The sequence below is a fragment of the Caretta caretta genome, chromosome 8 (genome assembly GCF_965140235.1).
Source record: "Caretta caretta isolate rCarCar2 chromosome 8, rCarCar1.hap1, whole genome shotgun sequence".
Taxonomy (NCBI): domain Eukaryota; kingdom Metazoa; phylum Chordata; order Testudines; family Cheloniidae; genus Caretta; species Caretta caretta.
In genome coordinates, this window is record NC_134213.1 from 73,717,441 (window position 1) to 73,738,892 (window position 21,452).

The 21,452-nt window shown below is 42.5% G+C and overlaps 1 protein-coding gene across 13 annotated transcripts in view; it reads right to left on the bottom strand.

Moving 5' to 3' along the window:
- LOC125640914 (endogenous retrovirus group K member 5 Gag polyprotein) overlaps nucleotides 1–21,452 on the bottom strand; it is a 121,072-nt gene that overhangs the window by 81,073 nt on the left and 18,547 nt on the right. For 8 of the 13 annotated variants that reach the window (XR_012669695.1, XR_012669694.1, XM_075131611.1 and 5 more), the window contains one exon: nucleotides 15,426–15,559. The exons of 1 other annotated variant lie outside the window; for it this stretch is intronic. Coding sequence is in view for 3 of the 12 variants with exons in the window: in XM_075131612.1 (XP_074987713.1) it covers nucleotides 15,426–15,559 (134 nt within the window). In the remaining 9 variants the exon portion in view is untranslated. Of the gene's footprint in view, nucleotides 1–290; nucleotides 1,594–14,918; nucleotides 15,106–15,425; nucleotides 15,560–21,452 lie in introns of those variants that run through there. 4 more of the 13 variants (XM_048860059.2, XM_048860057.2, XM_075131609.1 and 1 more) reach the window with 3 other exon arrangements.

Genomic DNA, 21,452 nt, shown 5'->3' on the forward strand with positions numbered 1-21,452 from the left:
TGAGATTATGGGACCCTCTGATAACAAAAGGGTCTGAACATCCCCAGCCTGAGGGTCCACAGGGCCTCCTCACCCTCAACAACTGCAGCCACAAGAGAGAATGCTCCCAACTCTCTCTTAGTTCCCTACTTCTCGTGGTGCTTTGGCCCTTTTTTATATTCTCAAGCTAGATCAGCCAATTCCCAGCACCTGCCTGCTGGGCTTCCCTCCAGAACAGGGCCAGACAACCCTGTTACACGCACCCCCCCACCCCCACCCCACCCCCCATCCTGCCAAAATTCTCAACTGACCTCACGCAGCTTGCTGGTCCATTCTAGTAGCATAAAGGGGCCAAAACAAAAATGATAATCTGATGCAAAATCTTCCGTTCCTCTTCGCCAACCTCCTGCTAGAGAAGTAGAGTCCAGCTGTTTGTCCCTTCCTAAGATAGAGGTCTGTTTATACCAGTTTACATTTTCAAGGCTATCTTGGCAAGGAGAAGTGCCAGAAAATTACTTTGGGGGGGGGGGGGAGCTAAGATCCTCCTTTACATTTCTAGTTTCCCCAAATAAAAGCAGCCCACGCTATGTGCTCAAAGTGGGGCTCAAAGTCTAGCTCTGTATAAATGAGAGGAAAAATCAGGGCCTAAAACTTCCTGAAATATATGCAGTTTGTCTGTGATTACTGGTGGAAATTTGCCATAACATGCGTCAACGTAATTTTGGAAGCAAAATATCCAACTGGATGGCATATTGCTAGGGTTTTTTTCCCCCTTCCCTGTGATTCTATGCAAATCTTATGGTTTTTTCCATCTCAGAGTTGTCTGCAGCCATCAGAAACACTGACTTCTGTACATTTAGCTTTCATATGAACTTGACAAGAGCCAACACTTTTGATCGATGCAAATAATGCTGATGGAGAAATTGACAAGATTTACAGACTACAGCAGTCTGTGCCTCCCTCCTCTGCTTGTCTCCCCCACCATGCCACAGTAGACAGTCCCCAAGCAATTGTTTTCCATTTCCTCCACTGTTTGTCATTAAACCTAATTAGCCACAGGGAAGAAAGAAATCCAGGCAATATTTAACATCTTCAGTTTTCATAACAACTTGCTGCAACTCTGTTTCATACACAAAACCATGAGTTCAACAGTCAAAAGAAAGGTGAAAGAAAACCAGAAGTTTGTTTAAATAAATCTCTTTGAATCAGAGATAAGGAACAATTTAGAGATAGAGTATTTAAACTGGACTTGTTTATTTCTGTGTTAACCTGGTTTTAAATGCATTTAGAAAAGGAAGTTTACCTTCCACTGTGTTCAGCGTTCTAAATTTTAAATTTCAATGTGATGTAAATCCACACAACACAGAGACAGTAAAAATGATCAAGCCTTAATATTCTTTTAAAAACATAGGCTGGCCATTACTTTTTTAGCATGATTTTTGCTTGCTTTATCAGTTTAACAACTGTGATGTGTCTCTGGACTATAGGGCTAATATAATTAAATCCTATTAACACATCAGGAATAAAATCCTTTAATAGACATATGAGGCTTTGAGAGGCAGCTCATTCCTAAGCAGATTTAATATCCTTAAATTAAGCAAATGTGAATAGGAGAATGAATCTTATTAAATCTGATTAAATTTAAAAATTATTGGTTTCTTAATGTAATAAATTATCCAGTACAGGCTAGAACAAATAATATAGACCAGTTTCACATAACTCCACTCCATAACAAGTGACAAATGAAATTAAGTGTGACTGTGGGGCAAAAAGGAAGGTCTTTTTATAAAAGTCATTTTGCGAAATGAAACACCTAAATCATTTTAACAAACATTTTGAGTGAAAAACATGTGCAAATGACAGTGTTGGAGTGGGAGTCATTATTCCTCTTCAGAAAAGGAATGGGAGATAGTGGTGCTAATGTTGGTTGTTGGTTTTTTTAAATGCCATTCTGACCAATTTGTTATAAATTTTGAAAAGAAAAGCTGCAGCTTATGTTGTTGGTAGCTTATTCCTTTTCCAGAAGGCTAATGCAAATGTAAACCATCTGCCACACATTCTGCTGATAAAGCTGTAGTACCAAACAATGGACCAACAGTATTGGAATACTAAAACATAAACTGAACACTAAAAAAAAGTTTGAAAAGGATTTTAACTTCCACCAAATGTACTTTTTCACTCTTCTTCCATCCAAAAACAAGTTATATGTAACATATAACAAGTAACATGATTACAGAGATTTAGGAAGAGGCAAGGATTTCTATTTAAATCTTATACTAAAGTACAAGTCAAGTTAAATCATTAAAATAATCAAATACATAACAGCTTACAAACTTAGCTTACTGATTTTGTTAAATGAAAACTGATCTAAATCATTAACAATTGAATACTGCATACATTTTTCTTTAATATGTTAGTCGTGGATTATTTTAAAGGGTGCTGGCACCCATTCAAAATCCATCAGTTCGACTAACAATAGTCTAATGCAGTGGTTCTCAAAGCTGGTCCCTTGCCCACAGCCCCCATTGGCCTGGAGCGGCAAACCGCGGCCAGTGGGAGCCGCGATTGGCCGAACCTGCGGACACAGTAGGTAAACAAACCGGTCCGGCCCGCCAGGTGTTTTCTCTGAACAAGTGGCGGACCGGCTTTGAGAATCACTGGTCTAATGTACTTTTGGGAAGGCAATACTAAAATTCCAGAATAGTGGGCCTGATCCAAAGTCCATTGAAGTAGATGAAAAGATTCCCATTGGCTCCAGTGGGCTTTGAATCAGGCCCCATGTCTGTTGTCCTGTTTTCAAGTGTGCAAGCAGAGGGAGGGTTTAATTCAAAAGCGCCTGAGAAAACAAACATTCTAAAATGTTATCTAACTTATCCTCGAACAACACAAAGACATTTGTATCAAAATAATTTGCTATGAATGTAGACAAATGAGTGGAAAAGAAAAATACTATAGCAATTTCTTCATAGCCATATTAAAAATCAACACATGACAAACCAATTCATTGTCTCAAAAATATGGGGTCTTCTGATACCATGGTGATGGGCACCAGTGTAATAACCTGGGGAGGTAAATAGATTGTACGACGTCACCATTGTGGCACTATTTTATTCTTGTAAAATACTCTAGTACTAATGAAACTAAGTTGAGTACAACACATATTGCATAATAAATGCAATACTACAATATACTTTAAAGTTTTTTCTGTGAAAAGTGAGTGTCCACCACAGTAGATTTAAAACAAAGTGGTCTGAAGCCAGAATGGTTTAGAGCACAATTGGCAACACCAATCATGTGCTGATTATTCACACACAGGATGGAACGAATGGTATTTAATCATGACAATCATATCTGCTCTAAAATTTGGTATCAGTAACATAGGAAATATTTCGCAAAAACTGTTTACATACCTATCCATTAATGTTGATGTAATTTCAAATAGATAAATAGGCATTATTCAAAAGGATATGGAAGAACCCACTTTAAAACCTCAAGGATGATTATACAATCTTGCCATGTGATTTCCATATGCACACTAATGATTTGAGTGGATATCCTATGAAAAAACATAGTATTTCAATGAAATGACAAATCTGTTTATTTCATGAAAAACATATGCTATGTTAATTTTTGAAGGATACCATCTCCCACTTAACATAAATTCACTCTGAGGAAATCCACTAATCTCTGAGTGGAATGTGTATATTTTAGATCTCCAGTTCTTTTTTCCTAGTTCTCTTTCTACTTAATTATTTATTAAATCTGAATAACAAATAAATGTATGTTCAACAAAGCAAAATAGGTTATTCCAGAATAAAATACATCTATTTTGCCAGAATTCCTCTCTCTTTAAATCTGAAGAAAAAAAACCAGAGAGAGTGTTCTGGTTGTTTTTTAGATGGATGACAGATTTTGTTCTAATTAATCTAGAGCACTGTGTATAGAAATGACTGCAAAAGCAAACATGTCTATTAACAAAAAGCAGTGATTACTGCTTGGCATTCAGCCAGTAACTCTACATAACCAATGAATTGATGCCTGCAACTGTCTCAGTGCCATATGGGTTCTGCTGTAGCAATGAATTGGATCCAACGCAAGGTTAAGATGTGTCAAATTTAACTGGGGTTTAATTGATACTGGTAAAGAGGCTCTAAATAAAGAAACAGTGTGTGTGCTATTAGAAACAGGCTGCATGTCAGCCTGCATCCCCCAGCTTGTTGGCAAGAAAACTACACTGAGATATCCACAGGAGTTTCCAAACTCTACTTCTTTCAATAAAAAGAGAGAGAGAGAGAGAGAGAGAGAGAATGCACAAAACTTCAGGTTAACAAGTTTACCAGCATCTAATTGTTACTGAAGAGATACTAATCAGGTGTACATTACGACAATCCTAATTTGTTTTTGCTATACTAATTAATCTCTTTTTACAGTGAAGGCAGTCATTTTGCCAAACTATACATTCATGTTAATGCGTCTATCTTCTCATGCAAAAAACTGCATTAAGAGAATGGCATGTTTGCAAGGTTCAGCACTGAAGAGCCAGGAACTGGCAAAGTTGTGTATAAGCAATACAATGTATTAGTTAATTACAGGATGACTTACTTTTCTCAAACAGTAGTAACAGAATACGATACAATCTTTACACAATCTTTTTTTTTTAATTGTTATGTTACCCCCACTCCTTTCTTTGTCTCAATAGACCTTGTATACAAAGGGCCGCATCTTTTGACCTTTATGCTTAAAATTGTTCAACGGTACTGGACTGGTGCCCAGCAGTCTGAAAATCTAGGAGCTACAGAGATGGCTGTTGTGGTCCCCTTGCTCTTGGGCTGCACTGGGGTCAAATAGCAGGCCATCTAAATCTGGTCCATTGAGTATAATACAGTCAAGATTGAAAAAGAGCATCCTCCATGTATCCTACAGCAATCTTAAAATGAGTTTATGCCCACTTTATCCTTCCCAGGGCCAAAATCCTGACCCCATTGAAGTCAATAGCAACACTCCCATAGATTTTATTGGAGCCAGGATTGTGGCTCAGACTTGTGCATGGGCCCAGCACTTTATCACTGTCCGGCGTGCAGATAGGCCAATGGCTCCTCCTGGATACAGTTGTACATACTCTCAGAGTCCTGCTAAGATAAGCATGTAAATATAAGCAAAGGTCAAGCAGATCTGATAATATTTTATAAAAATTCAAGACGTACAAATGTTTGAACCTTCCCAGTTTGAAATATCTAATTTTTATCGGAAAAGTTTTTCTGCAACTCCAAAATGGAAATCTGGCAGCAAAGCTCACTAATAATCTGGGGAGGGGGGAACATATGAATGCCCTAAACTCCCACAGAAAATCATACAAACTTCTAGAAAGCTTTTAGACGTTGTTAAAATGCCCCCTCTCATCTTCACTTCAGACTGTGCTTCAGTAATCTATCTAAAACTGCAGTGATTTCCATTAAAATCTTCTTGTAGTTCAAATTCCGACTTTCAGATCTGGACAGGTAAATGTGCAGCTGTCTTGAACAACAAATAGTAGTATTTATATAATGCTTTCCCCTCTTCCTGATCACTGGTGAGGGAAACTGAGATACAGAGCAGTTAAAATGACTTGTCCAAGGAATGTAAAGGACTACCAGTTCAGTGCCCGAACACTGTGCTACCTTGCTGCCCTCATGTCCCCTAATGAAGAGCATATTTGAATAAGTACAAAACATGCCCCATCTTGAGAATTACTCAGTGTCTTCAAAACTCATCAAAGCCAATGGGAGTTAAGGGTGTTCAGCACTTCCCAAGGTCATCCATATTTTACAGGATCTACAAGGCTATATTCCATCAAGATATTGCACTTTATAAAGAGTGAATTTCAAAAACATTAGAAGTAGGATCAAATTAAATACTCAAATTTTGAGTGGTTAGCTAAATGTAAGAGCTCAGTATTATTATTAATAAACAATATTTCAAAGTTATCTGAACTTCTTTGAATCTCACAAAAGGGTTCACTTTCAGTTTGGGATGAAAACATAGGTCAATTCTTATTTTATCTAAACCATTTCACCCAACCCTACTTAAGGTAACAACAATAAAACACAACAGAAATTTTCAGAAATGACTGCAGACACCTTAAAGGGGACTTTCAGAGGGTAGCTGTTGAGCCATTTCTGAATATTCATCCCCTTTTAAGGTGTCTCAAGTTGGGCACCCAAAAAGTGAGACACCCAGAATCACTAACCACTTTTGTGGCTCACGCTGATCTTTAATTACTTAAATGAAATTTCCATAAATGTTGTGAAACTGACATAGAAGAGCATGAGACAATTTTTTTAAGACTGGATAAATTTCTCAAACCAAGACTGCAGGAAGCTACTGTACAATCTTTAGGAAGTATTCTTCTAGTAATATGTACACACACAACTAAAACAAAATGTACCTATTTGTGGCTCAGTTTGAATTAACAATCTACTGTACATCTGAGCAATCCATGGCTAAAGTGGAAGGTTACATGCTGGTCTCAAATACATATAATTAGAAAGATGAAATAGCAAGTCAAGGAGAATGATGCCTATTAATCAAAGCTTTTAGTTAAACTATCTCAGCACTGTGCTCTTATTAGGTATCTCCCTTATTTAAATAGCAGGAACACCATATAATTTGAATTCCTTCAGAAATTTCTGTGCTTTTGCCTCCCAAATCAGTACACTGAACATCAGTGTTTACAACCTACAATTCAGTTTTGCGTTCCTACCTCAAGCCGTATCAACCAATTTTTCTAAAACAACCATTTACTCTTTCCCCAGCATCTTATGCCTTTCTATCTTCCATTACTTCTCAGCTATTCTGTCAACTTTTTGTAATAATATCTTATTTGTGCAGCTTACTTTTTTTTTTTAATTTTCTAATCTTTTTGATGGAATATTGGTACATTTTGCCAGACGTAAAAATGTTTTAAAATAAATTGTAACAATTTCTGTTTGCCCTGCTCTGCTTAGAGGGTTCTAATCCATTAGGTAGGTTTTTGTTTGTTTGTTTTTGGCATTGTTTTTAAACCTGTAGGGAATAAAGATTATGTAGAACAGCACTGTTTCTGAGATGTAACATATTAAACAGAAGAGCTATTTATACTTAAGAGACAGGGCACCATTATTTATACTTTAAAAGGCCTCCTAGGTTGGAAACAGAAGAAAAATTACTGTATCTATAGAGCCAATTCTTGATATTTGTCAGAAAGATGTAACAGAGTCGTTGTTCTAAAATTCTCTATATGCAGGAACTTCAATCAATACACTTCTACAAATAAACGTTTACCAGGGAAAAAACTTCTGTGTTGCTTATTAACGTTCAGTAGTATTATGTGCTATAAATTTTTAACCAAAATGTGCAACCCAATCTTATGTAGCCTATAACATAAACAATGAAAAAATTATTTACTACTGTACTTTTAATGCCTCACTGAATAGCTCACCTGGAAACTGAGCTAGATTTTCTTCCTCTCTGTCCTTTGAAAGAATGTATGTGTCTGAGAGACAAGATTGCCATGTTACTGCCAATTCTCTAATACACAGTCTTGTACACTGGAAATCAGTATGGAACACTGCACTCACATCTCCTGTAACTTTTTACAGCCTTTAAATTGCCAGTCTTCTGACTACATTTCTTCAAACAATATTGCCATCTGACTGATATCAATCAAACAGTACTGCCCTTTGATGTCAGGACTCACAGAGTCATGCCACTTGACTGAATTCTGATTACCTCTGTATTCAGGAAAATAAATGTGATTTTTTTTTTTTTTTAGATCACAGCCATGAGCTGTGAGTATTTAATAAAAGCAATTCTGACTTCTCATTTGGAAAGAATAATGCCAAAAATATTACCCTTGGGCATATCTGCCTCCAGAGAAGCTTCTTTCTTTGTGTACTCTATTTAGTTAATCTTCATGAGGCTAGGCAAGTTTCTAGCAGCTGATGATAAAAATGCAGAAGTTTAACCTCTGATTTAAGTTTTGATCTGCCATAGGCCAAACTGGCTCACAAATCTCCCACACGCCCCTAGTACTACAGAGGAGGAGCTGTACTCGGTAAACATTCCCTGTGCTATTTTCTACTATGCTGTGATAGGGCAGATTCCATCAGCTATCTTTTTTTCTTTTAATTGAGTGCTTGTTGAAGCATGACTCAAAGATAGGAGCCCTGACTCAGAAATAAAAATTGGAGCTCAAATTCCCCATTGCTTAATTCAGACAGGGAAAGAATCCTATTGGTTTTGCAGGGCTTGGGGAGCAATGTGCAGAAGTTCCACCCTGAGGCATTAGAATTGCTGCTCAAGGTGAGTGCTGCAGCCACCTAGACAACATGGAGGTGGAAGGGGGCAAGAAGCAGGCAGGGACATGTCAGGAGGCATTTGCCCACAAAACTGTGTTGAACATTAGACTCATAATGAGGAATTCTCAGATCCTTTGGAGAAACCAACTTTTGAAATTTTTTTCCTGCATCTCCCTTTGTGTCTCATCTCTCCATTTTTTTCTCCTCTCTGATCTCACACATATACCCCATTCCCAACAAACAAACAAAATAAACAGAACTTATAGAGGTAATTTACCTTTATAGTGCATCCAACTCCTGGATCCTGCCACAGTGTTACTTTTTGTCCTGCTCCAGTGTTGCCAGTTCTGCTGCTCCTCTGCCCCCAAATCCTGTCTGTACCTACCTACAGTGTAGACCACTACCTTGGTGTAGTGGTCTACACTAGGAGTTGAGGTTGAATTTAGCAGCGTTAAATCGATTTGATCCTGCACCCGTCCACACGTCGAAGCCCTTTTTTTCGACTTACAGGGCTCTTAAAATCGATTTCCTTACTCCACCCCCGACAAGGGGATTAGCGCTGAAATTGGCCTTGCTGGGTCGAATTTGGGGTACTGTGGATGCAAGTAGATGGTATTGGCCTCCAGGAGCTATCCCAGAGTGCTCCATTATGACCGCTCTGGACAGCACTCTCATCTCAGATGCACTGGCCAGGTAGACAGGAAAAGGCCCGCAAACTTTTGAATTTCAATTTCCTGTTTGACCAGCGTGGCAAGCTGCAGGTGACCATGCAGAGCTCTTCAGCAGAGGTGACCATGATGGAGTCCCAGAATCGCAAAAGAGCTCCAGCTTGGACCAAACGGGAGGTACGGGATCTGATCGCTGTATGGGGAGAGGAATCCGTGCTATCAGAACTCCATTCCAGTTTTCCAAATGCCAAAACATTTGCCAAAATCTCCCAGGGCATGAAGGACAGAGGCCATCACAGGGACCGGAAGCAGTGCCGCGTGAAACTTAAGGAGCTGAAGCAAGCCTACCAGAAAACCAGAGAGGCGAACAGCCGCTCCGGGTCCGAACCCCAAACATGCCGCTTCTATGATGAGCTGCATGCCATTTTAGGGGGTTCAGCCACCACTACCCCAGCCGTGTTGTTTGACTCCTTCAATGGAGATGGAGGCAACACGGAAGCAGGTTTTGGGGACGAGGAAGATGATGATGATGAGGTTGTAGATAGCGCACAGCAAGCAAGCGGAGAAACCATTTTTCCCGACAGCCAGGAACTGTTTCTCACCCTGGACCTGGAGCCAGTACCCCCGAATCCACCCAAGGCTGCCTCCTGGACCCGCCAGGCGGAGAAGGGACCTCTGGTGAGTATACCTTTTAAAATACTATACGTGGTTTAGAAGCAAGCATGTTTAATGATTAATTTGCCCTGGCATTCGTGGCTCTCCTGGATATACTCCCAAAGCCTTTGCAAAAGGTTTCTGGGGAGGGCAGCCTTATTCCATCCACAAAGTAGGACATTTTACCACTCCAGGCCAGTAGCAAGTACTCGGGAATCACTGTAGAACAAAGCATTGCAGTGTATGTTTGCTGGCGTTCAAACAACATCCGTTCTTTATCTCTCTGTGTTATCCTCAGGAGAGCGATATCATTCATGTCACCTGGTTGAAATAGGGTGCATTTCTTAAGGGGACACTCAGAGGTGCCCGTTCCTGCTGGGCTGTTTGCCTGTAGCTGAACAGAAATGTTCCCCGCTGTTAGCCACGGGGAGGGTAGAGGGGCTAGCCACGCACTGGGGGGAGGCAAAATGAGACCTTGTAACGAAAGCACATGTGCTATGTATGTAATGTTAACAGCAAGGTTTACCATGAAAGAGTGTACCCATTGTTCTAGAAAATGTGTCTGTCTTTTTAAATACCACTGTCCCTTTTTTTCTCTCCACCAGCTGCATCTGTTTCAAGAATCACAGGATCTTCTCCTTCCCAGAGGATAGCGAAGATTAGAAGGCGAAAAAAACGCACTTGTGATGAAATGTTCTCTGAGCTCATGCTGTCCTCCCACACTGACAGAGCACAGACAAATGCGTGGAGGCAGACAATGTAAGAGTGCAGGAAAGCACAAAATGACCAGGAGGAGAGGTGGTGGGCTGAAGAGACGGCTGAAGCTGAAAGGTGGCGGCAGCGTGATGAGAGGAGGCAGGATTCAATGCTGAGGCTGCTGGAGGATCAAACCAATATGCTCCAGCATATGGTTGAGCTGCAGGAAAGGCAGCTGGAGCACAGACCACCGTTACAGCCCCTGTGTAACCAACCGCCCTCCTCCCCAAGTTCCATAGCCTCCTCACCCAGACGCCCAAGAACGCGGTGGGGGGGGGCCTCCAGCCACCCAGCCACTCCACCCCAGAGGATTGCCCAAGCAACAGAAGGCTGGCATTCAATAAGCTTTAAAGTTTTAAACTTTTAAACTGCTGTGTGGCCTTGTCCTTCCCTCCTCCACCACCCCTCCTGGTGCTTCTCTCCTCTACCACCCCTCCTGGGCTACCTTGGTAGTTATCCCCCTATTTATGTGATGAATGAATAAAGAATGCATGAATGTGAAGCAACAATGATGTCAAGAATTATAACATTCATTAACCAGTCAGAGAACACTTCAATCTCTCTGGTCACGCAATTACAGACATGAAGGTCGCTATCTTACAACAAAAAACTTCAAATCCAGACTCCAGCGAGAAACTTCTGAATTGGAATTCATTTGCAAATTGGATACTATTAATTTAGGCTTAAATAGAGACTGGGAGTGGCTAAGTCATTATGCAAGGTAGCCTATTTCCCCTTGTTTTTTCCTACCCCCCCTCCCAGACGTTCTGGTTAAACTTGGATTTATGCTGGAAATGGCCCACCTTGATTATCATACACATTGTAAGGAGAGTGGTCAGTTTGGATGAGCTATTACCAGCAGGAGAGTGAGTTTGTGTGTGTGTGGGGGGGGGGGTTGAGAAGACCTGGATTTGTGCTGGAAATGGCCCACCTTGATTATCATGCACATTGTAGGGAGAGTGGTCACTTTGGATAAGCTATTACCAGCAGGAGAGTGAGTTTGTGTGTGTGTGTTTTTGGGGGGGGGGGGAGAGAAAACCTGGATTTGTGCTGGAAATGGCCCACCTTGATTATCATGCACATTGTAGGGAGAGTGGTCACTTTGGATAAGCTATTACCAGCAGGAGAGTGAGTTTGTGTGTGTGTGTTTGGGGGGGTGTGAGAAAACCTGGATTTGTGCTGGAAATGGCCCACCTTGATTTTCATACACGTTGTAAAGAGAGTGGTCACTTTGGATGGGCTATTACCAGCAGGAGAGTGAGTTGGGGGGGGGGGGCGGAGAGTGAGAAAACCTGGATTTGTGCTGGAAATGGCCCAACTTGATTATCATACACATTGTAAGGAGAGTGATCACTTTAGATAAGCTATTACCAGCAGGAGAGTGGGGTGGGAGGAGGTATTGTTTCATGGTCTCTGTGTATATAATGTCTTCTGCAGTTACCACAGTATACATCCGATGAAGTGAGCTGTAGCTCACGAAAGCTTATGCTCAAATAAATTGGTTAGTCTCTAAGGTGCCACAAGTACTCCTTTTCTTTTTGCGAATACAGACTAACACGGCTGTTACTCTGAAACCTGTCTTTATTGCCTCTGCAAGTGGTGATCGAAGGGAGGAGGAGAGGGTGGTTAGCTTACAGGGAAGTAGAGTAAACCAAGGGGCGGGGGTTTTCATGAAGGAGAAACATACAGAACTTTCACACCGTAGCCTGGCCAGTCATGAAACTGGTTTTCAAAGCTTCTCTGATGCGCACCGCGCCCTCCTGTGCTCTTTTAACTGCCCTGGTGTCTGGCTGCGCGTAACCAGCAGCCAGGTGATTTGCCTCAACCTCCCACCCCGCCATAAACGTCTTCCCCTTACTCTCACAGATATTGTGGAATGCACAGCAAACAGTAATACCAGTGGGAATGTTGGTTTTGCTGAGGTCTAACCAAGACAGTAAACTGCACCAGCGTGCTTTTAAACGTCCAAATGCACATCCTACCACCATTCTCCACTTGTTCAGCCTGTAGTTGAACAGCTCCTGACTACTGTCCAGGCTGCCTGTATATGGCTTCATGAGCCATGGCATTAAGGGGTAGGCTGGGTCCCCAAGGATAATTATAGGCATTTCAAAATCCCCAAAGGTTATTTTCTGGTCTGGTCTGGGAATAAAGTCCCTTCTTGCAGCTTTTGAAACAGACCAGAGTTCCTGAAGATGCGAGCGTCATGTACCTTTCCCAGCCATCCCACGTTGATGTTGGTGAAACGTCCCTTGTGATCCACCAGTGCTTGCAGCACTATTGAAAAGTACCCCTTGTGGTTTATGTACTCACTGGCTTAGTGTTCCGGTGCCAAGATAGGGATATGGGTTCCATCTATGGCCCCACCACGGTTAGGGAATCCCATTGCAGCAAAGCCATCCACTATGACCTGCACATTTCCCAGGGTCACTACCCTTGATAGCAGCAGATCTTTGATTACGTTGTCTACTTGCATCACAGCAGCCCCCACAGTAGATTTGCCCACTCCAAACTGATTCCCGACTGACTAGTAGCTGTTTGGCGTTGCAAGCTTCCACAGGGCTATTGCCACTCGCTTCTCAACTGTAAGGGCTGCTCTCATCTTGGTATTCTTGTGCCTCAGGGCAGGGGAAAGCAAGTCACAAAGTTCCATGAAAGCGCCCTTACGCATGTGAAAGTTTCGCAACCACTGGGAATCGTCCCAGACCTGCAACACTATGCGGTCCCACCAGTCTGTGCTTGTTTCCCAGACCCAGAATCGGCGTTCCACCACATGAACCTGCCCCATTAGCACCATGACGCCCACATGGCGAGGGCCCGTGCTTTGAGAGAAGTCTGTGTCCATGTCCTCATCACTCACATCACCACACTGACGTCACCTACTCGCCCAGTATCGCTTTGCCAGGTTCTGGTGCTGCATATACTGCTGGATAATGTGCGTGGTGTTTAATGTGCTCCTAATTGCCAAAGTGATCTGAACGAGCTCCATGCTTGCCGTGGTATGGCGTCTGCACAGAAAAAGGCGCGGAACGATTGTCTGCCGTTGCCCTGACGGAGGGAGGGGCGACTGACGACATGGCTTACAGGGTTGGCTTACAGGGAATTAAAATCAACAAAGGGGGTGGCTTTGCGAGAAACTGAATGGCCCCCTCAAGGATAGAACTCAAAACTGGGTTTAGCAGGCCATTGATTTCACAGAGGGAGAGAGGGAGGAGAAAATGAATACAACAAATCTGGTCTATTTCTTGTTTTGAGCCACTTCATCTATCTTTATACATCTTGCTGGCGGCAGACTGTGCAGTACGACCGCTAGCCATTGTCAACACCTGGGTGCTCGGCAGAAGACGGTGCAGTATGACTACTGGCCATCATCTTCTGCTAGCTGCAGATTAAAAGACAGTGCGGGACTGAATCGCCACGAGACGAAACAAGGGAAATGACTTGGCTGAGTCACTCCCATGTTTGCTCAGGCGCCCGGTTAAAAGAGCACCCAGGACTACGTCAATGACGGCTACCAGTCATACTGCACTGTCTGCTGCCAAAAGGCAATAAACTGTTGCTGTGTAGCAATGCAGTACCACGTCTGCCAGCACCCAGGAGACATACGGTGACAGTGAGCTGAGCGGGCTCCATGCTTGCCATGGTATGCCGCCTGCACAGGTAACTCAAGAAAAAAGGCGCAAAATGATTGTCTGCCCTTGCTTTCACGGAGAGAGGGAGGGAACGGGGACCTGACGATATGTACCCAGAACCACCCGCAACAATGTTTTAGCCCCATCAGGCACTGGGATTTCTACCCAGAATCCAAATGGGCAGTGGAGATTGCGGGAACTGTGGGATAGCCACCCACAGTGCAACGCTCTTGAAGTCAACGGCTGTCTCGGTACTGTGGACCCACTCCATCGATTACTTGCACTTAGAGCATTTGTGTTGGGACACACACAATCAACTGTATAAAAACACTTTCTACAAAACCAACTTCTATAAATTCGACCTAATTTCGTACTGTAGACATAGCCTGTGTCTCTTCAACTGGACTCCACTTCTGCAGGAATCTACTACTTTAAAAAACAATGTCTCTTTTCCTGTGTGACTTCTACAAACTCTACAAGAAATACACACACACACATCCTGCCGCCTCCTCCTCTACATGGCATTGGGCCAGAACTGCTCCTCCAAATTGGCTGAGAATCCAAGAGCTCTCAAACCAGCCTCCTTGCAAGGAACTACATGGATCCCCTGCTCATACACATCACACATAAAGCTTCCATAATCCTAGCTGCAAGAGCAGCTCCCATTGGGCCACTTTATTTAAAGAGCCCCCTCTTTACCCAATCAAAGATAATTGCTTAGGTAGAAGTAATGACCAGTAACAATCGCAGTGCCGTGAGTAATTGGTGGATACATATGAGGGACCACACCCACAACCAAATTGGGATTGAGAATAAACTTCTTGGAGAGTAAAAATTGCCTGCAGTTAAAATGTTCTGGTGTTTAATATTACACAGCACTGTAAGCAGTGAATCACCATTTTAGTTATTCTCACCCTCCTCTGTTCTCCATTTTGGACAGGCTACTTGTTGTCCCTTTGTTCCAATTTGGCGTCCTTTTTCCAAGTACTTGTCCCTGATTTGACAGTCACAGCTTTGTTGGTGTTTGAAATTCTTTAGGCGGTTGTGTAAGTAATGGATATTGTAATCTGAGTGGATACTGCTGGCAAGTCTGCCCAGTAACTAGAAAGAGTGGGAAAGGACAGGTAATCAGTGTGAAAATCTATATGCTAGTGGCAGCCTGTGTTTCTGTGTCAGCTAGGGTTGCCAACCTTCCAGGATTGGCCTGGAGTCTCCAGGTATTAAAGATTAATTTTTAATGAAAGATTATGTCATGTGATTAAATCTCCAGGAATACGTCCAACCAAAATTGGCAACCCTAGTCTCATCGGGGAAAGCAGGGCTAGCTGGTTAGTTCTATAGGACTCGGGGAAAGCAGGGGTAGCTCTGTTAGTACTGAAGAAGGTCACAGAAGGAGAAGACAGAAGACCAGTGTGACCTACCATCATTCCTGATCCTGTCCTTGGCAGAGGTGTTCCTGACGGCGAGTTCATGAGCAGTGGCTCTGGGTTCCTGGCGATGGTTCCTGGTAAAGAGTTCAGGGTTCTTGGTTGGGCCAGTGTGCTCACCTTGGTTCCTGTACAGATACAGTATTGTGTTTATGGTCTTTATATACTTGTTGCATACTCTTGTTTTGGGGTTTGGGTTCAGCCTTCATGCCTTTATTGTGTTAAACCTATTGAGTGGTTTGTTAATAAAATCCCTTTTGGTTAAGTATATCACTGTGATACTTTTCACTGTAGGGGAAGGTTAGTGGAGGTGGGAGGCTGACAGTTGATAGATGCTGTTAGGGGGGCAACCTAAGATGGGAGAAGTCCTATTGATTTGGATTCCTAACTGCCCAGGCAGTTCAGGAGAAGTAAATGGTGTAACTCTGGGTGAACTGTGTAATGACAAAATCAGTCTGAACTTTTAAGTGGCTAGATTAGTCATAAAAGCGCTAAGTGTAGTAAAACCTGCACCAAAGCAAGAGGCCTACACACCACCACCAAAAGTATTGTAACCCATATTGCCACACCCTTGTCCTCCAAAGGAAATGGTACTCTCCTATTTCCAGAGACCCTATTGCTTTGCAGTAGCTCTTTTTCACTTAATTTTTTACTTTAATAACTGCTCTGAAGTCACTTAGGATGGGATTCTCAAAACACTCAATATTGACCTAACACTACGCCATTGAAATCCATGGAAGTTTTACCATTATTTCAGTGGACACAAAGTTAAACCAACATTAAATGCTTTTGAAAATCCCACTGTTACAATACAATCCAGAACGTTATTTGATAGCAAACCATCAGTGAAGAAAAGCAAAACCAAAGCACCTTCTGTGTACTTCTCAGCTCACACACAGTCTTTTAAATGAGCAGCTTGTTTAACTGTTCATCATAACTTGGTCATTTACCTAATAATATGAAGATTCTTCACTCTTCATATTATTAGGCTTTCTCTAAACTAGTCCAGTTCTCATAATTTATGTTTTCGCTTAAACTGTGGCCACCTTCTGCTTGTGTCTCTCATGAAAACTCAAGTTTTTGCCAGTACTTAGCTTGTGTACCGGTTGCACACTCATTCAGTCATTGCTGCTAATCTGTGAAGTTCCTTGGCAGATGAACTGTTTCTTTGGATGGGTCATTTGTCCAGGAATGGCATATGTCACAAGACAGATCAAATTCCCTAAATGCTGAATTCATTCCCAGCCAGTAAATACATCTCTGTGCCCTTGCAGACAACCTTCAGTCCCTGAGGGGAAGAAGAATACATTTTTATCAAATCCATCTTTAACACTCGTGGTGTAACTACACCCACTCGCTTATAGGTTGGACCTCTTCAAACAATTTGTTCATTCCTGATGTGGAAAAACAGGATGACTTAAAAAAATGACTTGTTTTGATTCTCACCATCCAAAATGTTCACGGGGAATATTTCAGGGATCCAGTCAGTTTCTTATCTAACTGAACTTCTCTCAGTCTTTCCCCAGAAACAGACATCTATGAACAGTCACAGCATCAGCTTCTATCTTTGTGTCAATGAAACATTCCCTGCCCTGATTTTCAACCAGCAGTTTGTCCTCACCTGAGCTGCACAAGTTTCTTAAAATCATACTTTGGGAATCACTTTAGAGACACAATATACTTCTATTGGTAAGCTATATGAAGACAGGATAATATGAAACCTGGCTATGCCAGTACCACTGTTAGATGTTACACTGCATGACCATGCTTCAGATCATAGAATATTACATGTGTAGAGCTGAAAGCGACCTCAGCAGATCATCCAGTTCAGTCCCCTGCACTCAAGGTAGGACTAAGTAATAACTAGCCCATTCATAAAAGGTGTTTTTGTAACTTGTTCTTAAACACCTCCAATGACGGAGATTCCACAACCTCCCTAGGCAATTTGTGCTCACCTAACCTGACAGGAAGTTTTTCCTAATATCCAGCCTAAACCTCCCTTGCTGCAATTTAAGCCCATTGCTTCTTGTCCTATCCTTGGAGGTTAAGGAGAACAATTTTTCCTTCTCCTCCTTGTAACATTTTATGTACTTGAAAACTGTTCTCACGTCCTCCCTCAGTCTTCTCTTCTCCAGACTAAACAAACCCAATTTTTTCAATCTTCCCTCATAGGTCATGTTTTCTAGACCTTTAATAATTTTTGTTGCTCTCATCTGGACTTTCTCCAATTTGTCCACATCTTTCCTAAAATGTGGCACTCAGAACTGGACACAATTCTCCAGTTGAGGCTTAATCAGCATGGAGTAGAGTGGAAGAATTACTTCTTGTGTCATGCTCACAAGACTCCTGCTGATACATCCCAGAATGATGTTTGCTTTTTTTTGCAACAGTGTGCTACTGTTGACCCATATTTAGCTTGTGATCCACTATAACTCCCAGATCCCTTTCTGCAGTACTCCTTCCTAGGCAATCATTTCCCATTTTGTATGTGTGAAATTGATTGTTCCTTCTTAAGTGGAGTACTTTGCATTTGTCCTTATTAAATTTCATCCTATTTACTTCTCCAGTTTATCTAGATCATTTTGAGTTTTAATCCTATACTCCAAAGCACTTGCAACCCCTTCCAGCTTGGTAGTGTCCACAAACTGTATACATTTACTCTCTATGCTATTATCTGAATCATTGATGAAGACATTGAACAGAACCAGGACCAATCCCTGCGGGACCCCACTAAATATGCTCCTCCAGGTTGATTGTGAACCACTGATAACTATTCTCTGGGAACTATTTTTCAACCAGTTATTACCCACCTTATAGTAGCTCCATCTAGGTTGCATTTCCCCAGTTTTTTTATGAGAAGGTCATGAGAGACAGTATCACAAGCTTACTAAAGTCAAGATATACCACATCTACTGCTTCCCCCCCCATCCCTTTGTTACCCTGTCAAAGAAAGCTATTAGATTGGTCTGACATGATTTCTTCTTGACAAATCCATGTTGACTATCACTTATCACTAAGGCTACGATTTAGTCATTTTTAGTAAAAGTCATGGACAGGTCACAGGCAATAAACAAAAATTCACGGCCTGTGACCTGTCCATGACCTGTACTAAATACCCCTGAGTAAATCTGGGTGCTCTGGGAGGCTCCAGGGGCAGATCTGCTGCTCTGGACAGGGGGCTCTGGGGTGCCCACTGGTGCTGCGGGCTCCGTGGAACCTGCTGGTACTCGTGGTGGGGAGGCCTGGGGGCACCCGCTGGTGCTGGGGAGGGGCCTCAGGGGCACCCGCTGGTGTACATGCTGGTGCTCAGAGGGACTCTTGGGCGCCCACTGGTGCTGGGGGCTCTGGGGCACCTGCTGGTACTGGGGGAGGGCCTCTGGGACACCTGCTGGTTCTGGGGGAGACCTTTGGGGTGCCCACTGGTGCTGGGGGGAGGCTCCAGGGCACCCACTAGTGCTCAGGGTGAAGGCTCCTGAATGCCCGCTGGTGCTCGGGATGGGAGGGCAGCCTGGGACTACTGCTGCTGCTGCTAGCAAGGGGCAGCCCAGAACCTTCTCCGCCGCTGCTGGCAAGGGGTGGTCCGGGACTCCTGCAGCTGCTGCTGGAGGTGGGGGGGCAGCCAGAGACCGCTGCTGCGGCTCGGTGGGGGCAGTCCACATGGCCCCAGGGCCACCAGAGCTGCTTGGTCAGCTCTGGGGTCAGTCGCACCTGCTGGCTGCAGAAGTCAAAGAGGTCCCAGAAAGTCACATAATCTGTGACCTCCATGACAGACTTGCAGCCTTACTTATCACTTTATTATCTACTAGATATTTGAAAATTTATTTCTTGATTATTTGCTCCATTATCTTTCCAGGTTCAGAAGTTAAGCTGACTGGTCTGTAAATCACCACATGTATGCCTTATTCCCCTTTTATAGATTGGCACTATATTTGCCCTCTTCCAGTACTCTGGAATCTCCCACATCTTCCATGAGTTTTTGAAGATAATCGCTAATGGCTCAGATATCTGCACAGTCAGCTACTTGAGTATTTGAGGTGAAAGCCTTTTGGGTGAAAACTGAAACAAAAAAAGTCAAAGAGCGCTTCCGCCATTTCCACATTTTCTGTTATTGTCTTTGCTCCCTCATTGAGTAATGGGCCTGCCCCGTCCTTGGTCACCCTCTTGTTTCTAATGTGTCATGAAAACATGACATATCTACATTGTTTGTGTCTTCACACTTGTATCAGCTTTACTCCCAGGCTTCCTTTTATGGACCATATTGAAAGCAAACCCGTCCTTTGAGTTATATACTACATTATGAGAGAAGCATCAGTGTTAGCTCTCTACTTCTGCAGAAGCTCATTCCTATATCTACATGCAGTCCCACCCCACTTGGAAACTTCGCATGCTTTTAAAATACATCATGAATGTCAAATCTGTATCCTTTACTCCATCTACTAGCCGACTTCTATTCTCTGATTAAGCACATTTAAGCAGAGATACCAAAGGAAATTTTTCAAGGATTGAAATAAAAATCATGGGATAGGTGCAGAACTGGGGCTTGCTCAAGGTGTTATGTCATGTAAGGCCAGCTGTGCTGGAGCAGCCCAACCATCTGTCACTGATCAAAATCCTGCACTACTATTTAATTCTGGTACACAAGCCATGTGTGTGTTTTCTAAAACCTGTGAAAAATCTTATGCTTATTGTATTAGGAAATGATGTACTGCTTTCCATTTGAAAACACAAAAAGGTTTTAGTTCTAGGAAATCATTATACTTTGCACTTTCCCAGGTACTCAGCCAGTCTGCCTTTTTTATCTAGGGCTACATTTCCTCTTTATCATAAACAAAGAGAAATAGATGAGCTCAAGCCTCTAAATCCTCAGAATAGTAACCACATGTATGGAGTGCTTAACAACTGGCAGAGCACAGCTGGTGAACGGAGATGGAAAAGCAACAAGAGTGGTTGAGAAAACCCTTTAAGGTTAATTATCAAATCTTATGTGCACCCTAAAAACTGCATTGCAAAGAAATGATATTGGTGATGCATTACTGTAGCAGACATTCCTCCCTCTGAGGCTATGTCTATACCACAGCGGCTACAGTGACACTGTAGCACCATAATGTACACTGAGGGAAGGGCTTTTCTGTCAGTGTAGTTAATCCACCTTCCAAAAGGCAGTAGCCAGAAGAATTCTTCCATGGCCCTAGCTGTATCTAGTAGGGGGTTAGGTCAACCTAACTAGATCACACAGGACATCAAAAAAAAAATTTCACAGGTCAGTCTAATGTTTAGGTGTAGACCTGCCATCACTACTGGAAACAATACCCAAGGCAGGTCTCACTCTGCACTAGACCTGGTATCTTCTGGAAGAACAACAATATCTGAGTCCTCAACATTTGTGTCTATTAAAGATCTCGTTGGATTTTTTTTTCCAAGAATAGGGATATTACACTTTGGTGTCCTGACCACCAATCTGGGCATTTATATCCTGACTTCCTTACTTCCTCTCGTGGTTTCAGTTGGATATGGTATTCTTCTTTACTTCCCACCTGAACTGTTGTGTAGTTTTTCTATAAAGCTAAACTGCAACACCTCTAGAAGTGGCTGCATTTCATGGATGCTGTTGGTGAAATAATTCCCATATATATATATATATATATATATATAGGCCAGGATCCTGCAAAATGTAATGCAGAAGCAGACATTTGCACCTGCACTGAAATCAATGGAACTCCACATAGGCACAAGTGTCTGTCCAAGCAGAGCCCTGGCAGGATCAGAGCTATGGTTTGTAAAATGATAAGGGTGCCTTTGGGATGGACAGTGTTGTACAAATGTAAGAATGAAAGATACCACTCCAGATAGGATTCTATTTTCCAAGTGTAAGAACTTCCACACTATATGGCCCTGCCTATATTAGGGGCATTTTTCAAAAATTGACCACAGGTGTTAACACTGGGCCTCCAGATGCCAATGCAGGGTAAGATGACACGGTCCTTAAAATTGTGATAGCTAGGGCTCCCTGTCTGTGATCAG